The sequence below is a fragment of the Panicum virgatum genome, chromosome 8K, assembly GCF_016808335.1.
Source record: "Panicum virgatum strain AP13 chromosome 8K, P.virgatum_v5, whole genome shotgun sequence".
Classification (NCBI taxonomy): Eukaryota; Viridiplantae; Streptophyta; class Magnoliopsida; order Poales; family Poaceae; genus Panicum; species Panicum virgatum.
Genome location: NC_053143.1, coordinates 51,178,733 through 51,199,161, shown reverse-complemented (window position 1 = coordinate 51,199,161; position 20,429 = coordinate 51,178,733). Strand labels below are relative to the sequence as shown.

Sequence of the window (20,429 nt, the reverse complement as noted above, 5' to 3'; positions counted from 1 at the left end):
TTTCAGCAAAATGCATATTTTTGCCCAATATTGGAGCTCTATATCTTTCAGAACGCGTGTTTTTTATCCAAGTATCCCCAACGAAACATGTAGAGACTTCTTAGGGCTGCGACTTTTTTAAAGATTAGTTGGGTGTGTTATACACGGTTCCTGGGAGTTTTTGCACTATATTGTGGCACTGTACTGAGATGTAGCAATGTACCTGTCATATGATATCCAGTCTTCGTTTTTTTTTGGGAGCTACAACTCTGCTTGCCAAACAGGGAAACACCATTGTCAAAAAAAAAAGGGAAACACCTCGTGCATATACTATACGTGGCAGGAAAAAAAAAACGGATTCCTTACTTAGGCACCACGTCAATTAAGCATGTGATGCTAATTGTAAAGCACAAAGCAAGCTTCAGGCCGACAGGAGCTGCCACTTCACAATATTTACCTCCAAGATCCAGCTGGACGTTATCGATCCCATCCATCATCCAGCTCCGTTACCAGCTATTTGAGACTTGCAAGCAGCTCTAGTTGAGTCATACGAGAAGCTAAGATGGCTGGCGGTGCGGGAGAGAGGGGGGACGGCGGCGCATCATCAAGCCGGCCGAAAGAGCCTCCCGTGCGGCTGGAAGATGTGTCGCTCAACACGTATGTGCTCGCACAGACGTACCTCTTGAGGGCCGTGACGGGCTTAGGCTACCTGGCGCTCACGTGGTCAACGGTAGTTCTCCTCGGAGGCTTCGTCACGTCACTGCTAAAAACGGATTTCTGGTGCATCACCGTCATTAGCATGATACAGGCAGCCAGGTCAGTAATCTGTACTCCATATTTCCAGTTTTTTCCTATTCACAATGCCAGGATTTGTTCTTATTGCTCGTAGTGCAATCGTGTGAAACATCTTGGACAGTACGCTTCCTGAAAAATTGCCAAATCGCGTGAGCCCAAAGCATGCTTCAATTGTCGAAAGCATTTTAAAGCTCGTTGCAGAAAAGCCTTCTGTAAGGACCGTAATGTCCGGAGATGAATTAGACTTCTAAAAATCAAGCTCAAAACCACGTATAAAAATCCACACAAATCAATCTACCTAGGTGTATACTGCGGATTGTCCATCTGTTTGTATCTCGATGTACCAAAGTTTTATACCCTTGCTTGTCTTTTAATCCAAGCAACTTCATAAGGCAGTTCAAGAAAAGTTAAAATGTGCGGAGAGTGAAATGCAACAAGTAGACAGATGCAAACTCCAAAACATCGACCTTTTACAAGAAAAGCTCACATTTTTATACTAGTTGAAAGTGGATCGGGTGCTCTAGCCTAAGAGGGGGAGAGGGTGAATTAGGCAACTTAAAATCTTAACCTATGGCTCCAACTAGTTTGCACAAAACTTAAACTAAAACTTGCTATCTAAATGTGCAACTACGATTCTTCTAGTGTGAAACTCACATCCCAAAAAGGGTTTAGCAACCTATGACCAATTCTATCAAGATACTACTCTATGAAAGTAAAAGACACACAAAGATCGAGTATGAAATGCGGAAAAGTAAAGGCGGGATGAGAGGAAGCAAACTCTCGACAAGAAGATTTATCCCATGGTTCGGTTAGCCACAAAGGCACACCTACATCTATATTATTGAAGCACTCACGGAGAGTATCGCTTCACGGCAATCAAGTCTCTTCTGTGAACACAATCACGGTCACCTTGATCCTGTTTTCCACTAAGGAGCTTCACCAAGAAGGGTGGGGGTCTACACGTCCCCCGTACAAAGATGTCGACGCCGCTCCACACTAAGTCGGAGGGTCGTTGACGATGACGATGAGACAACAAGGCTCCAAGGGATCGGCACACCGAGTTCTTCTTTTGGTTCACTCAAGAACTAGCTCACAAGGCACAACACCTTGCTATCTCACTCACTAAAGAGCTAACCTAGCACTAACACTCTCAAAGATGTGCTAAGGACTAAGGATATGATCACAAAGCTCTGGGATGGCTTGGAGGTGTTTTTGGATGTGGGTGTGATGTCTCTGAACTCTAGCAACCTTCAAATCCGGTTACACCGGTGCCCTATCACCGGTGCAGAAAAGGCCCAACGGCTACAAACGGCTCTATGAACTTAGCGGCCTATATATATGGGTTCCCCCGCTCACGGCTTGCAACTATCCGTTGGCCTTCCTGACACACTGACGTAGTAGTCACCGGTTAGACCGGTGCATTGCACCGACGCCACGTCGGTTCAACCGGTGCTAAAGAGATCTTACCTGAGTTTCCTGCAGCGCTGACGTCATTGCACCGACACCTTACACCGGTGTACCGTCGGTTTAATCGGTGCTGAAGACTTGGTTCTTGGCCGCTTGACATGCTCTCTGGTCAATAGTACAGTGAATGCACCGACACCTCAATTCTTGACCATCGGTTCAACCGGTGCTACTGAGATTTCTTGACTTGGCCTTCATGCGCTCTGTCCAATGCACCGATGCCATTGCGTCGGTTTATCCGGTGACCTCAGGTTAGACCGGTGCTTGGTCATCGGTTAAACCGGTGCTGCTGTTTTTTGCATCCTTTGTCCATATCGTCGCTGCAGTTGTTTGGACACTTCAAATATATTATGTCTCAGCTTTTTCACCGCGACTTGTCATCTCAGCGGTGGATTGGACACATCTCTGCGGTGAATTGGACATATTGGATTTTATCCATGGGACCTAAAAATCCTACAAATGTGATCTCACAAACTTGTTAGTCTCATTGATTATGTTGTCACACAATCACCAAAATTACAAACAATGACCTAATGGGGCCATGTTCCTTACACTAGTCCTCGTTGTACTGAAGCCCTCACAATGGTCAGTTAACTCCGCACAACACGGGGTGGTTGTTGAATCCAAAGGGAAGTCGGGTATAGATCTGATCTATATATACCCGCCTAGGCCAGGCGGGAGTCCGAGTCAGAGATGGTGGTATAGTCTTGGAATCCGCTGAGATCCGATCCATCTCGGTGGAGAAGGAAGTGTGTCCGATTTGGATTGCTAGTGAAGTCGCCGGTGCCGAGCTGGAATCCGGCACCATGTTGATGATGAGATTCCCCGAGGCATCAATGGTAGACATGATCATCCCGAAGCGGAAGGTGGAGCCCTTCGGGAAGGCGACGTCGAGGTAACCGGGGAGGACGATTCCGGCGACAGATGCCATCGAGCTAACTTGTTGGATCTCGACAAAAGCCCCTACCTAGCACGCCAGGTATCGAATTCTGCTGTTTGGCAGCCTACTTAGGATATGCCCAAGTAGTAGATTTGTAGGTAGAAGACCGCTGGATCCTGTAGCAAGATGGTGAACACAGAGCACGCAAGGACACGAGATTTTTATAGAGATTCATGCCACTGGTGTGGTGTAAAACCCTACATCCTCTGTGGTGGGTTGTATTGCTAGTTTGCAATGAAGTTGGATCCGTTTGGGTCCCCACCTACCTCTCCTTATATACTCCGGAAGGTAGGGTTATAATCTGAGTAGGACTCTATCTCTAAGGTTATTTACAAGGGTACATGCTGGTTATGGTTACAACTGTCGCTAGTTTTCCAGATTCGAGTAGTCTTCATCCGCTACAATCTTGTTTCATGGAGCCTACGTCAAGTAATCCCGGTCCACCTTTCCCTGGCCATCATGGACTGCCAAGTCGACACGGGCTGGGCCTCCGTCTTGTAGCATGGGCTTCACGCCGATTTGGTTACCCTAGGAGTGTACCTCCGTTACATAGTTTCATACGGCATCTAGAACTTGTTCATATGGTGACTTGAGACAGCAAATACAATGTTGTGCTATCCATCCATCACCGTTTCATAATGTGTGTATAGTTCCACATTCATCGGCAACTTCAATCTTGATCTTCATCTTCACAACAATGTTATTCATTTCTTGCTGTCTAATGTGTCGTTCAGCTATTCAATGTTTTAGCTCAGCTCAACTTCAAAACATCGCCAATCAAACTCTAGAAAACAATGTGCTTGCCAGCGAGCCACAGTCATCATTGTCGCTTCACACCAAGTCGAAGGAAACAATGTGCTTGCCAGCGAGCCACCAAGGCTTCAAGGTGCCAATGTACAAAACTTATAAGGTTAGTTCACTCCAAGAACCAAGCAGAAGGCAGCAACACCGTGCTCTCTCTCAATCTACACCTAATCTAGCATTAAACACTCACTAATGATGTGTTTATCAAGGACTTTTATGGCACAAAAGTCTTATTAATGTGTATGAACTTCTCTTATTAGACTCCGGCAACTCTAAATGGATGAGTAGGGGTAGTATATAAAGCTCAACCACTCAAACTAGTCGTTGTTGCAACAACTCACTGAAACTATATGCTCCATATAAAACACCACATACAATGTGCCCATCGTCGTATAATATGCCATGTTCAATTCCTCCATATAGCCGTTGGCTTCCAACTCACTCTTCTCCGATGTAGCATCACCATATAATACGATGTGTATAAATCTTCTCCACCCTGGGCAAAATGCTCTCCATGTAACTTGTACAGCATAAACAACATCATTCCTTTGCTCCATCATCATCCCGCCCGTAAACTTTCATGGTTCGTTCATGACTTCAACTTGATCTCCATCATCAAAACAATGGTGTTCATATGAATAGTGATGTCGTACCATATGGCATGTAGAACTTGTTCATCTGGTGACTTAATATGGCGAATTCAGTGCTGCTATCCATCTATCTCCGTTTCATACGGCGTGTAAAGTTCCACTGTTCATCAGCAACTTCAATCTTCATATTCATTTTCAAAACAATGACTTTCATTTCTTCCATCGCCATCTAATATGGTGCTCAGCTTTTCACTATTTCAACTCAGCTAAACTTTAAAACAACGTCGATCAAACCATAGCAATGCCTTATCATAAGGCGTGTAGAAAAACTGAGGGACCGAAGCCGGCGACCAGAGGGGGGGTGAATGGGAGCCGATCAAAATTTCTTCCGAAATTCAAACCGTCGGCCTATATCCCGAAAATCACCCAAGCTCTCAAGCGTTCTGACCAGAGTTTGGAATAGCTATGGAAAAGCTAAACCAACACAAAAGGCCTCGAACGAGCGAGTGAAACCACGAAGCAAATTGGAAGCGAATTGGGAAAACTGCAGAACTGATCTGCCAGGACTAGTCTGACCGGTGCACTGGACCGGTCTGACCGGTGGCACCCAGAAAACCCCCAAGAACTTGGATTCAAATGATGAATCTCAACCAAACGACCACAAAAATCGATGAAACTTGGGGAATAGCTTCGCCCCAACCCCGTGAACATATCCCTAAGAGATCTCGTCCTAAAGATCAACAAATCTTGAGAATTCGAAGAGAGATCAAGAAGGATTGGGGTTTTCTCAAAAACTCAAGAACTCCAATTCTGAAGAGCTAGCAATTCCAGAAGGTTTGGCACGAGGCTAGAAGCAGAGGAACCACTACAAAGAGCTCATCGAACCGTCGCAATCGTGTGCACCAAAAACGAAACCAAAATCCATCACAAATGGGCACAAAAACGACAAGATTGGATCGATTCAAAAGCCCAGAGGGCACAAGGAGGATGGGGCCTCCTTTCCCAATCAAATCCAATACAAAGTCTCACAAAACCATAATCAAATTCTACTCTAAAGAGAAGAACAGAGAGAGGGAGACACAGGGGCGGCGGCCTGGAGAACAGAAGAGTTCACGAATAGATTACAAAAGCCGCTCTTAACCTAACACAAGTGAAGGGGTATTTATACCCGCGGGACCGGTCAGACCGGTACGCTGGACCGGTCAGACCGGTTGATTAGACCGGTCAGACCGGTGCCAGGGATCGGTCAGACCGGTTGGCCTGCAGCACCCCCTGTACACGATCTCATCCGACGGCTGAGGTTCTTTCTTCGAAACGAAGTCTTCTCCGCGATGCCGCCATCTTTATGAAGATTAGGTCCGCGGTTTTGGAGGGTCCGCGAAACCCGGGTAGGTGGCCGGTTTTGAGAAAACCGCCAAAACCTCACGCGCGGGAAGATTCCCGCCTCCACGCCGTGGCCCTATACGCCGTTCCCGCCTCATTCTTCTGATGGCTCTAGACGCCGCCCGACGCCCGTCACCTCCTCGCCCGAAGCGAGGCCCTAGACGCCGTCGACGCCCGTCGCCTCCGTCAGTCCCGAGACCGACGCCCGTGCCTCCACGACTTGGCGTCTTCAACCGCCGTCCGCCTCCTTGGTTTTGTGGCGCAAACCAAGAAACCCGCCTTCCGTCGCCGCTTGCGCCCTTGATCCAGGAGTGAACGCCACAGATGCCACCCGGTCCGAGCTCCGGTCCCGGCTGCCCTTCACCGCCGTCCACCGCACGGTCCATCGGTCACAGCACCTCCACGGCAGCTCCCCATCGACACTTGACGCCCGTGTACCTGCAATCCAAAGACCAAGGGCACGATCACACCGCACGGTTGACAATTCACTCATCACATGCAGGATAGAGTACTCATATTCCTCAATCTCCCCCTTGATGAGTGCATTGTCAACACACCACAAACGAACCAAGAGAAGTGAAACCAGAAAAGAACAAAGAAGCACAAGCAAGTGACGAAAGGCTCAGAAAGGAAAGAATAGTCACTTACTCAAGCAAAATCGATCCCCTAAGACAAGGGCAAAGACTCGACGCAATCGATCAAAAGCCAAAAACATGACTCCTCAAAGACGGAGGTAACGCTCGACGTAGTCATGCAAGAAGCAGTGGGAAAACGAGGAAAACCAGGAGCCAAGAGCAAAGCAGAAACTCCCCAAGCAAAGCTTTTCCCTCTCACAAGTGCAACTCTCCCAAAATGATGCACTCTCAAAGCCCTGTGCACAACAAGTTTTTCAAAAATCAAACAAGTCTCCCCCTTGTTCGATCACTTCTCCCAAAATTCTCCCCCTTGTTGGCACATGCACACATCAAGTCTAAAAAGACCTAGAGCTCCCCCTGAACAGATGCTATGCAATGAATGCAATGCTGGAGGTGTAAGTGAAAGCATTCAGGGATACAAGGATATGAGCAACATCTAGTCACAAGCATGTGTACATCCATAAACAAGACCTGCATATAGCTCAACAGGGTATATCAAATCAGTCTAGAGCTAGGCAAGTTCAGTTTAGGAGAAATAAAAGCATCACCCAAGATCTAGCACTAACAAGTAGGGAATGGAAAGCAGTGCTACTCAAACTCATACAGGTGAGCCAAACCAGCCAAAACAAGTTGCCAACATTCACTTTTCAATTAAATTTATAGCAATCAATTCTTAATGCTAGGAGTTGAAAGCTTGTCATGCTTTACTTAGCAACGAGGCCAAGCCTATGCCAAAAGACAATCAGAAGCTTAAAGCACTCATTTCAGTCATACACAGCCTTGCCCGGGTTCTCACAAGTGCAAAGTGAGCCGTCCCGAAAGCTCGATCAGTGCGACAAGCAATCCCACCTGGATCTTTTCAATCCATTTCAAGAACAGTTCAATCAATTTTATCAAATTTAGATCATTTCAAGTATGAATTGCTGAACGAAAGGCTACACTAGCATGAATAAGATAGCAAAGCATATCAACACGCCCTAACATGCTAGTAGCCAAAACAGGGTGATCATGTTTTCAGATTTTCAAAACAAAATAGCTTAACTCAGATGATGTCATATACATAGTGGAGCAAGCTATACATGATCAAATTTATCAACTCACACTAGCAGGCACCAGAAGATCATAACAATGTATACAAGAATGCTAGTGCAAGTGAGGCAATGCAAAATGCAAACATGAACAATGCATATGCACAATGCAACTACCAAACCTAGAAAACGAAGAGAAGGACAAATAAAACCTACAAAGCTAACCAAAGAAAAGTCAGCAATCAAAAGGGGTAACAGACCCCGAACTCCCTTCGCAAGCGAGCAAAAGTGTCCTGCTCAAGCGGTTTGGTTAGGATATCTGCGGTTTGCCTCTCTGAAGGGACATGGATCAGGTCTATGTGTCCTCTCTCATGATTGTCTCGTAGGAAATGGAATCGGATGTCTATGTGCTTGGTTCTGGAGTGTAAGACAGGGTTCTTTGTAATGCTAATGACTGACATGTTGTCTACAAAGATGGAAACCCTACCAAAACTCAATCCATAATCCTGCAAAGTTTGCTTCATCCAAAGGATCTGGGAGCAGCGGCGGCAACGTACTTAGCTTCTGTGGAAGAAAGCGCTACGCTAGCCTGCTTGTGAGAGGACCAAGACACCAAAGAAGTACCGAGAAATTGACAAGTGCCGGATGTCGACTTGCGATCCAACCGACACCCACCGAAATCGGCATCAGAAAAGCCCATCAAAACCAGAGAAGAATCCGCAGAATACCAAAGACCAAATTCAGGGGTGAATTTCAGATACCTGAAGATGCGTTTCACCACCTGCCTGTGGGAGGTGCGCGGCGAAGCCTGATACCGCGCGCAGAGGCAGACGCCGAACTGGATGTCCGGTCGCGTCGCCGTCAGGTACAGGAGAGAGCCGATCATGCTCCTGCACTCCTTCTGATCCACCGCCTCGCCGTCCAAGTCCTCATCAAGCAACGTAGATGTGCTGATCGGAGTCGGCTGAGGAGACAAGTCACTCATGTCGAACTTCCGCAGTAAGTCTCTAGTGTACTTGGCTTGATGGACAAAAGTGCCCTGAGGAGTTTGCTTGATCTGCAGCCCGAGGAAGAACTGCAACTCACCCATCATGCTCATTTCGAACTCCCTGGACATCTGCTCAGAAAACTTGGAGACAAGAGCGTGAGAAGAGCCACCAAAGATAATATCATCCACGTATATCTGAACTAATAGAAAGTCATTGCCAGACCGCATGAGGAACAACGTCTTATCCACACATCCCATTTTAAAGCCCTGAGCCAGCAAAAAGATTTTCAATCTATCATACCAAGCTCTAAGTGCCTGTTTCAAACCGTAAAGAGCTTTTTAAAGTTTATAAACACGGTTTGGAAACTTGGGATTTTCGAAACCAGGGGGTTGCTTCACATAAACCTCTTATTCGATAAAACCATTCAAGAAGACAGATTTAACATCCATTTGGAAAACTTTAAAACCCTTGGAAGCAGCAAATGCAAGAAAGATTCGAATAGCTTCCAAGCGAGCAACAGGGGCAAAAGTCTCCTCAAAATCAATACCCTCTTTTTGGCAAAACCCCTGGGCAACAAGATGAGCCTTGTTTCGAACAACCAACCCATCCTCACCCTACTTGTTTTTGAAAACCCACTTCGTTCCGATGGGATTACAAGCAGGTGGAGGCTCGACTAAAACCCAAACTTGGTTTCTTTCAAAATTTTCAAGTTCCTCATGCATGGCATTGACCCAATTAGAATCAGAAAGAGCGTGTCCAATATCTTTGGGCTCAAAAGAGGCAACAAATGCTGAATGAGCAAAGCCAGCGATACTTGTTACCTTGGACCTGGTGACTCACTCGTTGAGATCACCTAGCATCTGTTGAGGTGGATGGCGACGCTGAATGTGTCGCGGTGCTTCCCGTGTCGAAGTCGCCTCCTCCTCAACCAAAGCTGGTGTCTCCTCAGGTGCAGCAGGTGAAGCCCGAGTCACCTCCTCGATCAGCCCCCGGGAAGTCGACGTAGTCGGGTCGGGGCTGTCATCATCGTCCGAGCTCGTGGCCGAGATAGCTGGGTCCACAGCACGCGTGGTAGCCTCAGTGTCGCCCTCTGCAGCTTCTTCCTTCTCATCTTCAAAGATGGAGGTGCCGAGCTCATCATCTCCTGCAACTTCAAAGACAGAAGAATTGCACGGTGCAGTCTCGTCGAAAGTGACTTCACAAGTCTCTCTGACGATGTTAGTATCAATAATCAGCACACAGTACGCTCTAGAGTGAGAAGCATAACCGAGAAAAATACCGTCAGACGAGCGAGACTCAAACTTATCAAGATTTCCATCTTTCAGCACAAAACACCGGCAACCGAAAACTCTGAGATGGTCAACACGGGGCTGGCGTCCAAACCACAGCTCATAAGAAGTCCTGTGCATGAAAGCACGCAAGAAAATGCGGTTGGACATGTAACAAGCGGTGTTAACCGCCTCAGCCCAGTATTTGCGAGGAGTCCTATGCTCATCGAGCATCGTCCTCGCCATCTCAACCAGCATCTGATTCTTCCGCTCTACAACTCCATTCTGCTGTGGAGTATAGGGAAAAGAATACTGGTGTTCAAGCCCTTGATCACTGCAAAAGGCATCAAAACGAGCGTTTTTGAATTCTGTGTCATTGTCACCGCGGAAGCTCTCATGGCCTGGGGTAACTCGTTTTTCGACCTCAAGATCAAGCCTCGAACAAACTCGAAAGCCTTATCCTTGGTTCTCATGAAAAAGACCCAAGAATAGCAAGAAAAGTCGTCCACGATCACAAGAACGTACCACTTCCCACCAACAAACATCACCCTAGAAGGACCAACTGTGTCCATGTGTAGCAATTCTCCAGGGTGAGCGGTCATCACCTGATTAACAGGTGGATGTGAAGTAGCAATCATCTTCCCGTGGCGACACGGATGGCAAACAAGGTCCTTTTCAAACTTCAATTTGGGCAATCCTCGGATCAAGCCAAGTGAGCTTAGTCTCGACAACAAATCGAAGCTCAAATGTCCAAGTCTCCTATGCCACTTCCACAAATCAGAAGAAGGACCAGCCAACAAGCAACGAGAAGGGCCAAAAGGAGTTCCAGAGAAGTCAACCAAGAAAAGCCGATCGCGAGGTGTAATCCGACAAACCAAATCTCCTCTGAAATCAAGAACACGCGAACAGCCCTCCTTGAAGCGAACCTCAAACCCCTCATCAAGAAGTTGCGAAACAGAGAGCAAATTAAAGCCAAGATTCGAAACCAAAGCAACTTATCTCATGGTAAAGCGATCAGAAACTCAAACAGTGCCAAGTCCACCTACCTTTCCTCTTCCATTATCCCCGAACACAATGTACTCCTTTGAGCGCATCGGGGTGAGGCTGGAGAACCATTTGTCATTTCCGGTCATGTGGCGCGAACAACCGGAGTCCATGATCCACCTGTTCTCCAAACCTCCGACCTGCACATCAGTAGTGAGACAAAGGATGAGCAAATGTCTCAACACTGGGGTTAGCAAAGTTAGAAGCAAACCAGTGTCGAGCCATTTGCTCTACAGAAGGGTTAGCAAAACCAGACAAAGCGTATCCCCCGTCCCGTCTACCGCGTGACTGACGAACACCACCGCGAGGAAAGCGTGGAGCATCGAAACCTCCTCCAAAGCCTCGGTCCCGTGATCCATAGCCGTACTGAAAACGACCAGGAGCACGACCGGCAAAGCGACCACCCGCTGGAGCACGGTAACCACCACCGTCTCCCTGACCTCCACCTACACGGTGCGCCCTAGCATCTTGCCTACCACCACGCCGAGAAGGACCATGCACCCGAGCAGAGTACATGTCCGCGTTCCGTCTCTCCTGCTCTCTCCTCACAGCCCGCTTCCTCCTGAAGCAAAACTCCTCCAGGTGACCTTCCCTGTCACAGAACTCGCAGTGGTACCTCACCTCAAGCTTGGGAGCTGGAGGCCTAGCCTGCGGACGGGGAGGAGCAGCCCTTTTCTTCTGGGCAACCTGGGCTGTGGCAGCAGGGAGCGTGTCGAGGGAATTCCTCAGCTCATTAGGCTTTGGAACCCAAACCTGCTTCTACGGAGGTGCTTTCGGTGGTTCTTTAAGCACACCATCCGCGGGGTCAACAAGCGAAGGCTGTGTGCTCATGCTAGCAGTGTTTCCAGCAGCCTTGCTAATCTTACCATACAACCTGTCAAAGTCTGACTTCGTGTATGTGTAACAGACCCCAAACCCATCACCACGCTTGAACTGCTTAATCATCATGCCCAACTGCGGCTCACTGCTAGAAACCCAACTCAGAATCGCCCTAAAATAGGTATTCTCATTCTCCAGGTTGGCTTTCTCTACCGCAAGATTATCCAAATCAGAGATCAAACCAGGGCAAACAGAGCAGTCAATAGGTGGGCTAGACTCTACGACCTTAGTCTTTCCAGAAGACTTGATCAAAGCGTTCTTCTCCTCTAGCTCCGACCTAAGCGTGGGACAAAGCTTACAAGCGCCAAGCAAAGCAGGCCTAGATCTAAGCTCCTCTAGTTCACAAACAACAGTAGCAAACTTGGACTGCAAAGAAGCTAGATCAGACTTGAAGATAGGACACTCATCGCATTCAAGCACATCACTAACAATGGGAGCGTCCTTGACAAGTTCAAGCTCTTGTTTGGCCTTGGCTAGCTCGGGAGACAAGTCAGAAAGCGAAGTCTTAGCAACATCTAACTTCGCGATGTTCTCATCATGCTTGGCACGGAGAGCAACAAGATCATTCATGTGAGACATGCAGCCAGCGCACTCATCCTCACTAGATTTCTCCCTAGCACAAGCCAGCTCAGCCCTAAGCTTTCTACGCTCTCTAGCTGCTTCCTTAAGCAGCCTCTTCTGGTTTTCGAGAGCGGCGTACAACTCCCTAACCTCTGTATCAAGCAGGTCAATCGTGGAGTTTACCTCTGAATCGCTCTCGGATCCAGGAGAAGAGCCGGAGTGCGTTGGTGTAGCATGTCCACCCGAAGACGCACGAACACCATCGGCTTCGCCCGCCATGGTGTAGAAGCTCTTGCGCCGACCGGCCGCCAAGCAAAGGCCGATGAAGCTGGTGGCTTCCTTGTCTCGCTTCTTCTTCTTCTTGTCGTCGTCGTCGGAGGTCGGTGAAGAAGAGCGGTCGGTGTCGGAGCTCTTGTCGAGGTCGCTGAGCTGCGCCAGGAAGGCCTTCTCCCGCTTTTTGGCCTTGTGCTAGAAGCGCTTCTTGAGCGACTACTTGTCGAAGCGTCCTCCCCGGTCACGACTGCGGTGCTTGTGGCGCCGACGCTCCTTGTTGGAGCCTCCCTCGTCGCGGTGGCGGTAGTAGTCGAAGGAGTTGTTCTGGCCACCGCCGGACTTCTTGGGGCAATCGGCGATGAAGTGGTTCAGATCGTCGCAGTTGTAGCACCCGGGGTTCTTCTTCCTCTGCCTGTTGTGGTAGACGCGCTAGAACTTGCTGATGAGGAGGCACAAATCGTCGTCGCCCAGCGTCTCCAGCTGCTCATCTGAAACAAAAGGCAAAAAGGCAAGAGAAAAGCCAAGAGCAGAGTTAGCGTTAGAGCTCGATCCACCTGGGCCAGTCACAAGAGCGACGCTCTTGGAAGGAGGGGCACCATTGAGCTTGGCTCGTATCTGGTTATCCACCTCCGTGGCCTTGAGCTTGCTGAAAAGCTCGTTCACGGTCAGAGTCTCATAGCCTGCAGACTCAATGATCGTGTTCACCTTAAGATCCCACACAGAGCGGTCAAGTGCGTAGAGCAACTTGAGAGCCTTCTCGTGCTCTGTGTACTCAAGGGCACCAGCAGATCTGTTCGCATTGACTTTGTTCACAATCGACTGAAAACGACTGAACATCAAGTCAATGCTCTCACCCGGCTCCTGTGTGAAGTTCTCGTACTCACGCCGGTGAGTCTCGAACAGTCTGGCCTTCACCTGAGGTGTACCCTCGTGGTAGTTCTCAAGGCACGTCCAAATTTTGTGGGCTTCTTAAAAACCGTGGACGCGTGAGAACTCCGCACGAGAAATGCCAGCGAACAAGGCATTGACGGCCTTGGCGTTAGCCTCGTGCTGGGTCACCTCGAGAGGTGTGGTCCGAACAGCAAGCACCTCGTAAAGCTGGTTCGCGGTAATTTCCCAGACATCGGCTCCCATGCTCTGCAGGAAGGCTCTCATGCGAACCTTTCAGTAGGCATAGTCCTCGCCGGAAAACACCGGGATCTTACCAAGACTCGACATGGTCGCCGAGTGATTTTGGAACCGGTTAAGGTACTGAAAACCTCAACCGAGCTCTGATACCAATTGAGGGACCGAAGCCGGCGACCAGAGGGGGGGTGAATGGGAGCCGATCAAAATTTCTTCCGAAATTCAAACCGTCGGCCTATATCCCGAAAATCACCCAAGCCCTCAAGCGTTCTGACCAGAGTTTGGAATATCTATGGAAAAGCTAAACCAACACAAAAGGCTTCGAACGAGCGAGCGAAACCACGAAGCAAATCGGAAGCGAATTGGGAAAACTGCAGAACTGATCTGCCAGGACTGGTCTGACCAGTGCACTGGACCGGTCTGACCGGTCGCGACTGTTCAAAAACTAGCAGACCGGTCTGACCGGTCTTGCCTACCGGTCTGACCGGTGGCACCCAGAAAACCCCCAAGAACTTGGATTCAAACGATGAATCTCAACCAAACAACCACGAAAATCGATGAAACTTGGGGGATAGCTTCGCCCTACCCCGTGAACATATCCCTAAGAGATCTCGTCCTAAAGATCAACAAATCTTGAGAATTCGAAGAGAGATCAAGAAGGATTGGGGTTTTCTCAAAAACTCAAGAACTCCAATTTTGAAGAGCTAGCGATTCCAGAAGGTTTGGCACGAGGCTAGAAGCAGAGGAACCACTACAAAGAGCTCATCGAACCGTCGCAATCGTGTGCACCAAAAACGAAACCAAAATCCATCACAAATGGGCACAAAAACGACGAGATTGGATCGATTCAAAAGCCCAGAGGGCACAAGGAGGATGGGGCCTCCTTTCCCAATCAAATCCAATACAAAGTCTCACAAAACCATAATCAAATTCTACTCTAAAGAGAAGAACAAAGGGAGGGAGACACAGGGGCGGCGGCCTGGAGAACAGAAGAGTTCACGAACAGATTACAAAAGCCACTCTTAACCTAACACAAGTGAAGGGGTATTTATACCCGCGGGACCAGTCAGACCGGTACGCTGGACCGGTCAGACCGGTTGATTAGACCGGTCAGACCGGTGCCAGGGATCGGTCAGACCGGTTGGCCTGCAGCACCCCCTGTACACGATCTCATCCGACGGCCGAGGTACTTTCTTCGAAACGAAGTCTTCTCCGCGATGCCGCCATCTTGATGAAGATCAGGTCCGCGGTTTTGGAGGGTCCGCGAAACCCGGGTAGGTGGCCGGTTTTAAGAAAACCGCCAAAACCTCACGCACGGGAAGTTTCCCGCCTCCACGCGTTGGCCCTAGACGCCGTTCCCGCCTCGGCCTTCTGACGGCCCTAGACGCCGCCCGACGCCTGTCACCTCCTCGCCCGCAGCGAGGCCCTAGACGCCGTCGACGCCCGTCGCCTCCTTCAGTCCCGAGACCGACGCCCGTGCCTCCACGACTTGGCGTCTTCAGCCGCCGTGCGCCTCCTTGGTTTTGTGGCGCAAACCAAGAAACTCGCCTTCCGTCGCCGCTTGCGCCCTCGATCCAGGAGTGGACGCCACAGCCGCCGCCGGGAACGAGCTCCGGTCCCGGCTGCCCTTCATCGCCGTCCACCGCACGGTCCATCGGTCACAGCACCTCCACGGCAGCTCCCCGTCGACTCTTGACGCCCGTGTACCTGCAATCCAAAGACCAAGCGCACGATCACACCGCATGGTTGACAATTCACTCATCACAAGCAGGATAGAGTACTCACATTCCTCAAAAACATAATTCGTCGTGCTGTTTTTCTCATTTCTTTGCTCTGTATTTTTTTTATGCTACTTAAAATTTATCCCTATGACATATAGAATTCCACAAAGAAACATCTTGACAAACATGCATGTTTGGTGCGGTTCAGAATTTATATCCCAAATGTCAACGTAAAGGGATTACAGGCGCAGTGGTTACAGTGTAAACGGTTAATCAAATGCCACGCGGACTTGCATTCTCCTATGAGCTAGTTCTCACCCCCTCTCTCTGCTCTGTCCAGACTCCCTCCTTTGCTCTCTCTCTCTCTCTCTCTCTCTCTCTCTCTCTCTCTCTCTCTCTCTCTCTACCTTTGTCGTCGCTTAGGCTCAGCACCATCTATCAGAGACGACGCTCACGGTGGAGGCAATGCTGGAGCAGGCCATCGACGAGGAGGCTCGCCGGCACCATGGCCAGACCACACCACCTGTCGCCAAGCATCACAATCCTTGCCCTTTTGGCTGGATTGCTAGTTTGCTACGCGCGCCAGGGTCACCACCGGTGCTAGCCCTGGCATAGGTAGTGGTGGTGCCGACTACACTACCTGCCCCAGCGCCGTGCGCTCGACAGACCAGCTGCAGGTTGCGGCTTGGGTCTTCCGTGTGGCGTGTCCGGTGGTGTCCAACACGCCCGTGCTCCAGTCCATTCTCAACAACCCCTAAATCAGCCATGGCCTCCGACGACGAGTCTGGCTCTGGCCACCATCACGAGAATGAACAATGCCCAGACGAAATGCCCAGATGAACAATGGTCGTGTGCTATAGCACCGTTATCTGATCCCGTGGAGGCGGAGCACTCAAACCAAACAGCTAGCAACTAACGTAATCGGATCACACCCTGAAAGAACCGAACCAAACGCCACCTAATTCATTCATGACTATATTGTCACTCAATCACCAAAATCATAAACAATGCATTAGCAGCTGGTCATTTTAATTTCCGTCCTTTTTTTGTTTCATGTACAAGGCCGTTGTACTTTGGCAGGGAGTCCTGGGTGCGGTAAAATAGGCCGCGTTATAATTCTTGCTTTTAGAAAAACATACGCTGCCCGAATCCATAAGACGTACTTACTCGATCGTTTGATCCGTAAGGTGTAACTTTTTGTTGAGAGATGACGGCAACACTTACTATCCATGCATTATATTATGATCATTTGATCTGCAGGATCTTCGACGACTTGGCCGAGAAACGGTATGTCAAATCTGTGTTGGACGCAATGGAACCGCTTTTCCGCAAGATAAGTGCTCAAGTGAATAATGCGGCCACCAAGGACCATGCCTCGGAGCGTCGCGAGAAGAGTATCACCATCTTGTACTGCGCCCGTGCCATCGTCTTCGTTCTGCTGGGAGTCACAATTTTCTTTCCATGCTGGGTGGCAGTAGGGCTGCCTTTCATTGCCGCCGGGCTCGTCTACGACCTGGGGCCCCTCGCCTGCACAGGGATCCCACTATGGCGCCTACTGAAGCGCGACTACCTCAGCGCATCAGGTGGAGACGACGACGGAAACTTGGTGCCGGCACTGGTCATCTTCTACTCTCTGGTTCTCTGCCAGGGTGTGTTCTACTGTGTGTGGTTTCTCTGTACCTCCGGCCGTATCAAGGAATGGCAAGTCGATTCACTCAATCGACGGTGCAAGCTGACGGACAAGTTGTGGGGCAAAGCGTCCACCGAGGCCTACTTCTCCGACACCAAAGCGAAATGCTGGAAGGACCCAGGGTCCATAAACGGCGGCGGGAAGCTCATCCACTACGCCGTCGACCAACTGGGCGCCGAGTCATGGCGGGAGAACCGGTCGGGGGCCAGGATACTCGACGCGTTCGCCAGGCAGGGTGTTGACCTCAGGTCGCTGCTGCTCCCCTCCAGGCCCAAGATCCAGAAGCTCATCGACATGCTGGGATGGAGGCGTGGCCCGCCTGAGATCAGGGAGCTGGCCGCGCGCATCGTCGCGGACGTCGCCGGCGACATCCATCTCGCCCAGTTCCCCGGGGCGATCCGCTGCATATCCTCCCTGCTCCAAAACGAAACAACAACCCAGCCCATACATTGGCGCGACACCAACCGTCCTCAACGCAGCAAGGTGCCAAACCAAATCCAAGTCTACATGAGAGTAGTGGAGAAGCGGCTGACACAACTAGGCCAGCAGGTCGGTAAGGTGGCCGAACAGAAGGAACCTGATGGCTCTGATCGCAATGACAGCGGCTGCAGTGCTGAGATGATCCTGCAAGGCCTGACGATCCTCGAGAGGCTTGCCTCCAACCACCACAACTGCAGCGACATCTGCAACGCCCCAGGCCTTCTCTCGAAGATCACCGCGCCACTTTACTCTGGCACCTTGATCCAAGATATGGATATCAGTGGTACGTGGCCCGGCTTGGTCAGCAGATCATTCAGAGTCCTGCACTGAGGATAAGAACACTGCTGCACGTACCACTAAGGTAATTACTGAGGATAAGAAGAACACTGCTGCTCATGTCACTGAAATAGCCGAGGATAACAAGACCACTGTTTGCCAGCTCGCTGAGGTAACTGCGGATGACAACAGTGTTTCTCATCCCACTGAGTTGACTAGGGACAACAAGAACACTGTTGCTCATCTCGCTGAATTGCTTGATGCCAAAAACAACATCGCATACAGAACAATAGCTGCTGAGATCTTGGACAATTTGTGTACTCACTGTGATTGGAACGAAAACAAACAAATCGTGATGGAATCATTGCTGCTAAAGGTGAGTGTACAGATCTGTATATAATCTATCTATTCCAAACATCTAACGGCACAACAGAGATTGAAATTGATCTCTTAAGAGTACCCACACCACACGGGTCACACATACAAGCATGTCAACTGAAGGTTCCGGTTTTTTCTCCCTCATACCATTAGCTATTCCTGAAAACTAAACCAGGTTGTTTAATTGTTACAGGTGCTCACAGAAATACTTTCCATTAAAAGTGACCAACCTGAAAGCAAAATTTCTGAAGAAAAAGAAAACAAGCCAAAGGACAGCATGTGGACACTTTTCAAAAGGAAAAACAATAGAGGAAACCAGAGGAACTTTGTGCCTGGAAACAAAGAAAACCAGAAAAACTCTGCACCGGCAATTGATGAAGAAAACCAAGAACAATTTCCACCGAGAACTGTTGGACAAAGTCAGAGGATCTGTACACTAGGAGACAAAAACATAGTCCAGGATATTTCTTCATCTGATGACCAAAAGAAGTCATCTGATCAACAAAATGAGGAAGAAACTGCTACAAAGAAACTGCAAGAAGCATTATTGTCACTTGCTCTGGTGATATGTGGCAAACTAATCAGTCCAGGTGATGTTGTTCAAGAGAAAGCCCAAGCATTTGTGGTGAAGCTCAAGACCATAATTGATGACAACTGTCAACCAACAGCTGACAGTCTGAGAATTGTAAAACTGTGTGGTCAAATTGCAGAATCAATGATGCCATCCCAATCATATGCTAAACACTTCAGAGACAAGGAATTTTTACAGTCACTGTCTAAGGCTTCAAAAATCATGTCTAGCCTTGAAAGCTGCATGCTTTTTGCTGGCACTGATTTTGGACCGAAGCAGACTGTCAGGCCTCTCCTCTCCGAAGTTGAGAAGAAAGTATCTGAGCTTGAGAAGAAAGCACTGCAGTAGGTTTTAGAACATAAACTTTGATCACTACTCATGGGCATGGGCTCTTCAATTTCTCTAGCACAAATAACTACATCAGTCTTGAGTTCTCGATCATGTGCCTTACTTTATTTCATTTTTTGCTTTTGTTCAGACCAGTGGTGTGTTGTTATCAAATATAATGTACCCTTCTTACGAACATGTTAGGCTACACTTGTGCTGTATGTGCTTGGAATAACATTTCTATTGAGGGTTTGCATATTTTGAACACTGGTTTCCCGAATCTGTGGGTGTGACCATCCAGGAATATAAGAATAACAATCGATCATATCGGTTCCAACGATTGTAAGTTTCCTACTCATGATTCGTTACAATGTCTATGATTCGTTACAGTCTACAAGGTGTGAAATTCTATAAATTCGGAAATTTTACTGTAGAAAACCCGCCTTTGGCTGAGCCAGAGTTGTTTTTCAAACGGTTTCGTTAGTTGGAGGTGTAGGATGTCCGGTTTCGTAGTTCAAGGGCCAAAATCGGACTATCATTTGAAAAACGGACTTTACCCTTTTTCAAATAACCTGATACGGGGATATGTTTTATGAATTTTTAAATAAAATAAATAATAGTGCACATTAATCAGGAGAATTTGAAAGGCAATAACAAATACTCAAATAAAAGTTTAAGTGTACAGATAGGCAAATAACAACATAGAATTCTATTACATAGCAAACATAGCATAGCAGTATGAAATTTGGGAAATATAAAAGGCATGATAGTTGATGCAATTCAGGCTTCAAAATTCTTCATCTTGGTCAATCTTATTCTCATCCACAGTAACTTGCTCATCATCAGTTCCACTGGATAAAGACCTCTTGCAACTCAGGTTCATCAAGTGAGAGATCAGCAACCTCGAAAATATCTATACCAGCCAGCGAATTAAACTGATCACCTCCCAGGCTCCCACATCCCACATCCTTGTCTCTCCTGTCTTGTATGCGCATGCATCAGTTTTTCTTGACATATGCCTTGGATTTGAGTGAACAAAGACTCAACTCTTCAGCATGCTAGCACTAGCAGTAGCACTTGCGCTACACATATTTGGAGATGCCATCTGCTGGAAATAAAAGCATGTATTGAAAATCAAGCAAGGACCAACGGGAACTGAAAAAATATATCAGATCGAGAATGGGGGAAGGAGCATGAAGCCAATAAGTCTCAGGTACTTGGAACTCCGC

General features: G+C 48.5%; 2 protein-coding genes across 2 annotated transcripts; both read left to right on the top strand.

Annotated features, from left to right (window-relative positions):
• The first annotated feature begins 444 nt into the window (after positions 1–444).
• LOC120645929 lies at positions 445–17,978 on the top strand. Its single transcript, XM_039922636.1, has 2 exons — positions 445–795; positions 16,739–17,978. Exons 1-2 carry the CDS (start codon positions 542–544, stop codon positions 17,976–17,978), a joined length of 1,494 nt encoding a protein of 497 aa, XP_039778570.1. The 5' UTR covers positions 445–541.
• Positions 17,979–19,467, top strand: LOC120645107. The gene is made up of 2 exons (XM_039921862.1): positions 17,979–18,300; positions 18,496–19,467. The coding sequence occupies exons 1-2, from the start codon at positions 18,280–18,282 to the stop codon at positions 19,219–19,221; spliced, it is 747 nt and encodes a 248-aa protein (XP_039777796.1). The 5' UTR covers positions 17,979–18,279; the 3' UTR covers positions 19,222–19,467.
• The last annotated feature ends 962 nt before the right edge of the window (positions 19,468–20,429 follow it).

Bases quoted from the DNA above. Each gene is read 5' to 3' on its own strand.
- LOC120645929 (XM_039922636.1), top strand. From the start codon at position 542: ATGGCTGGCGGTGCGGGAGAGAGGGGGGACGGCGGCGCATCATCAAGC. The intron at 796-16,738 runs GTCAGTAATCTG...TTTGATCTGCAG, and splicing joins AGCATGATACAGGCAGCCAG to GATCTTCGACGACTTGGCCG.
- LOC120645107 (XM_039921862.1), top strand. From the start codon at position 18,280: ATGGAATCATTGCTGCTAAAG. The intron at 18,301-18,495 runs GTGAGTGTACAG...TAATTGTTACAG, and splicing joins TGGAATCATTGCTGCTAAAG to GTGCTCACAGAAATACTTTC.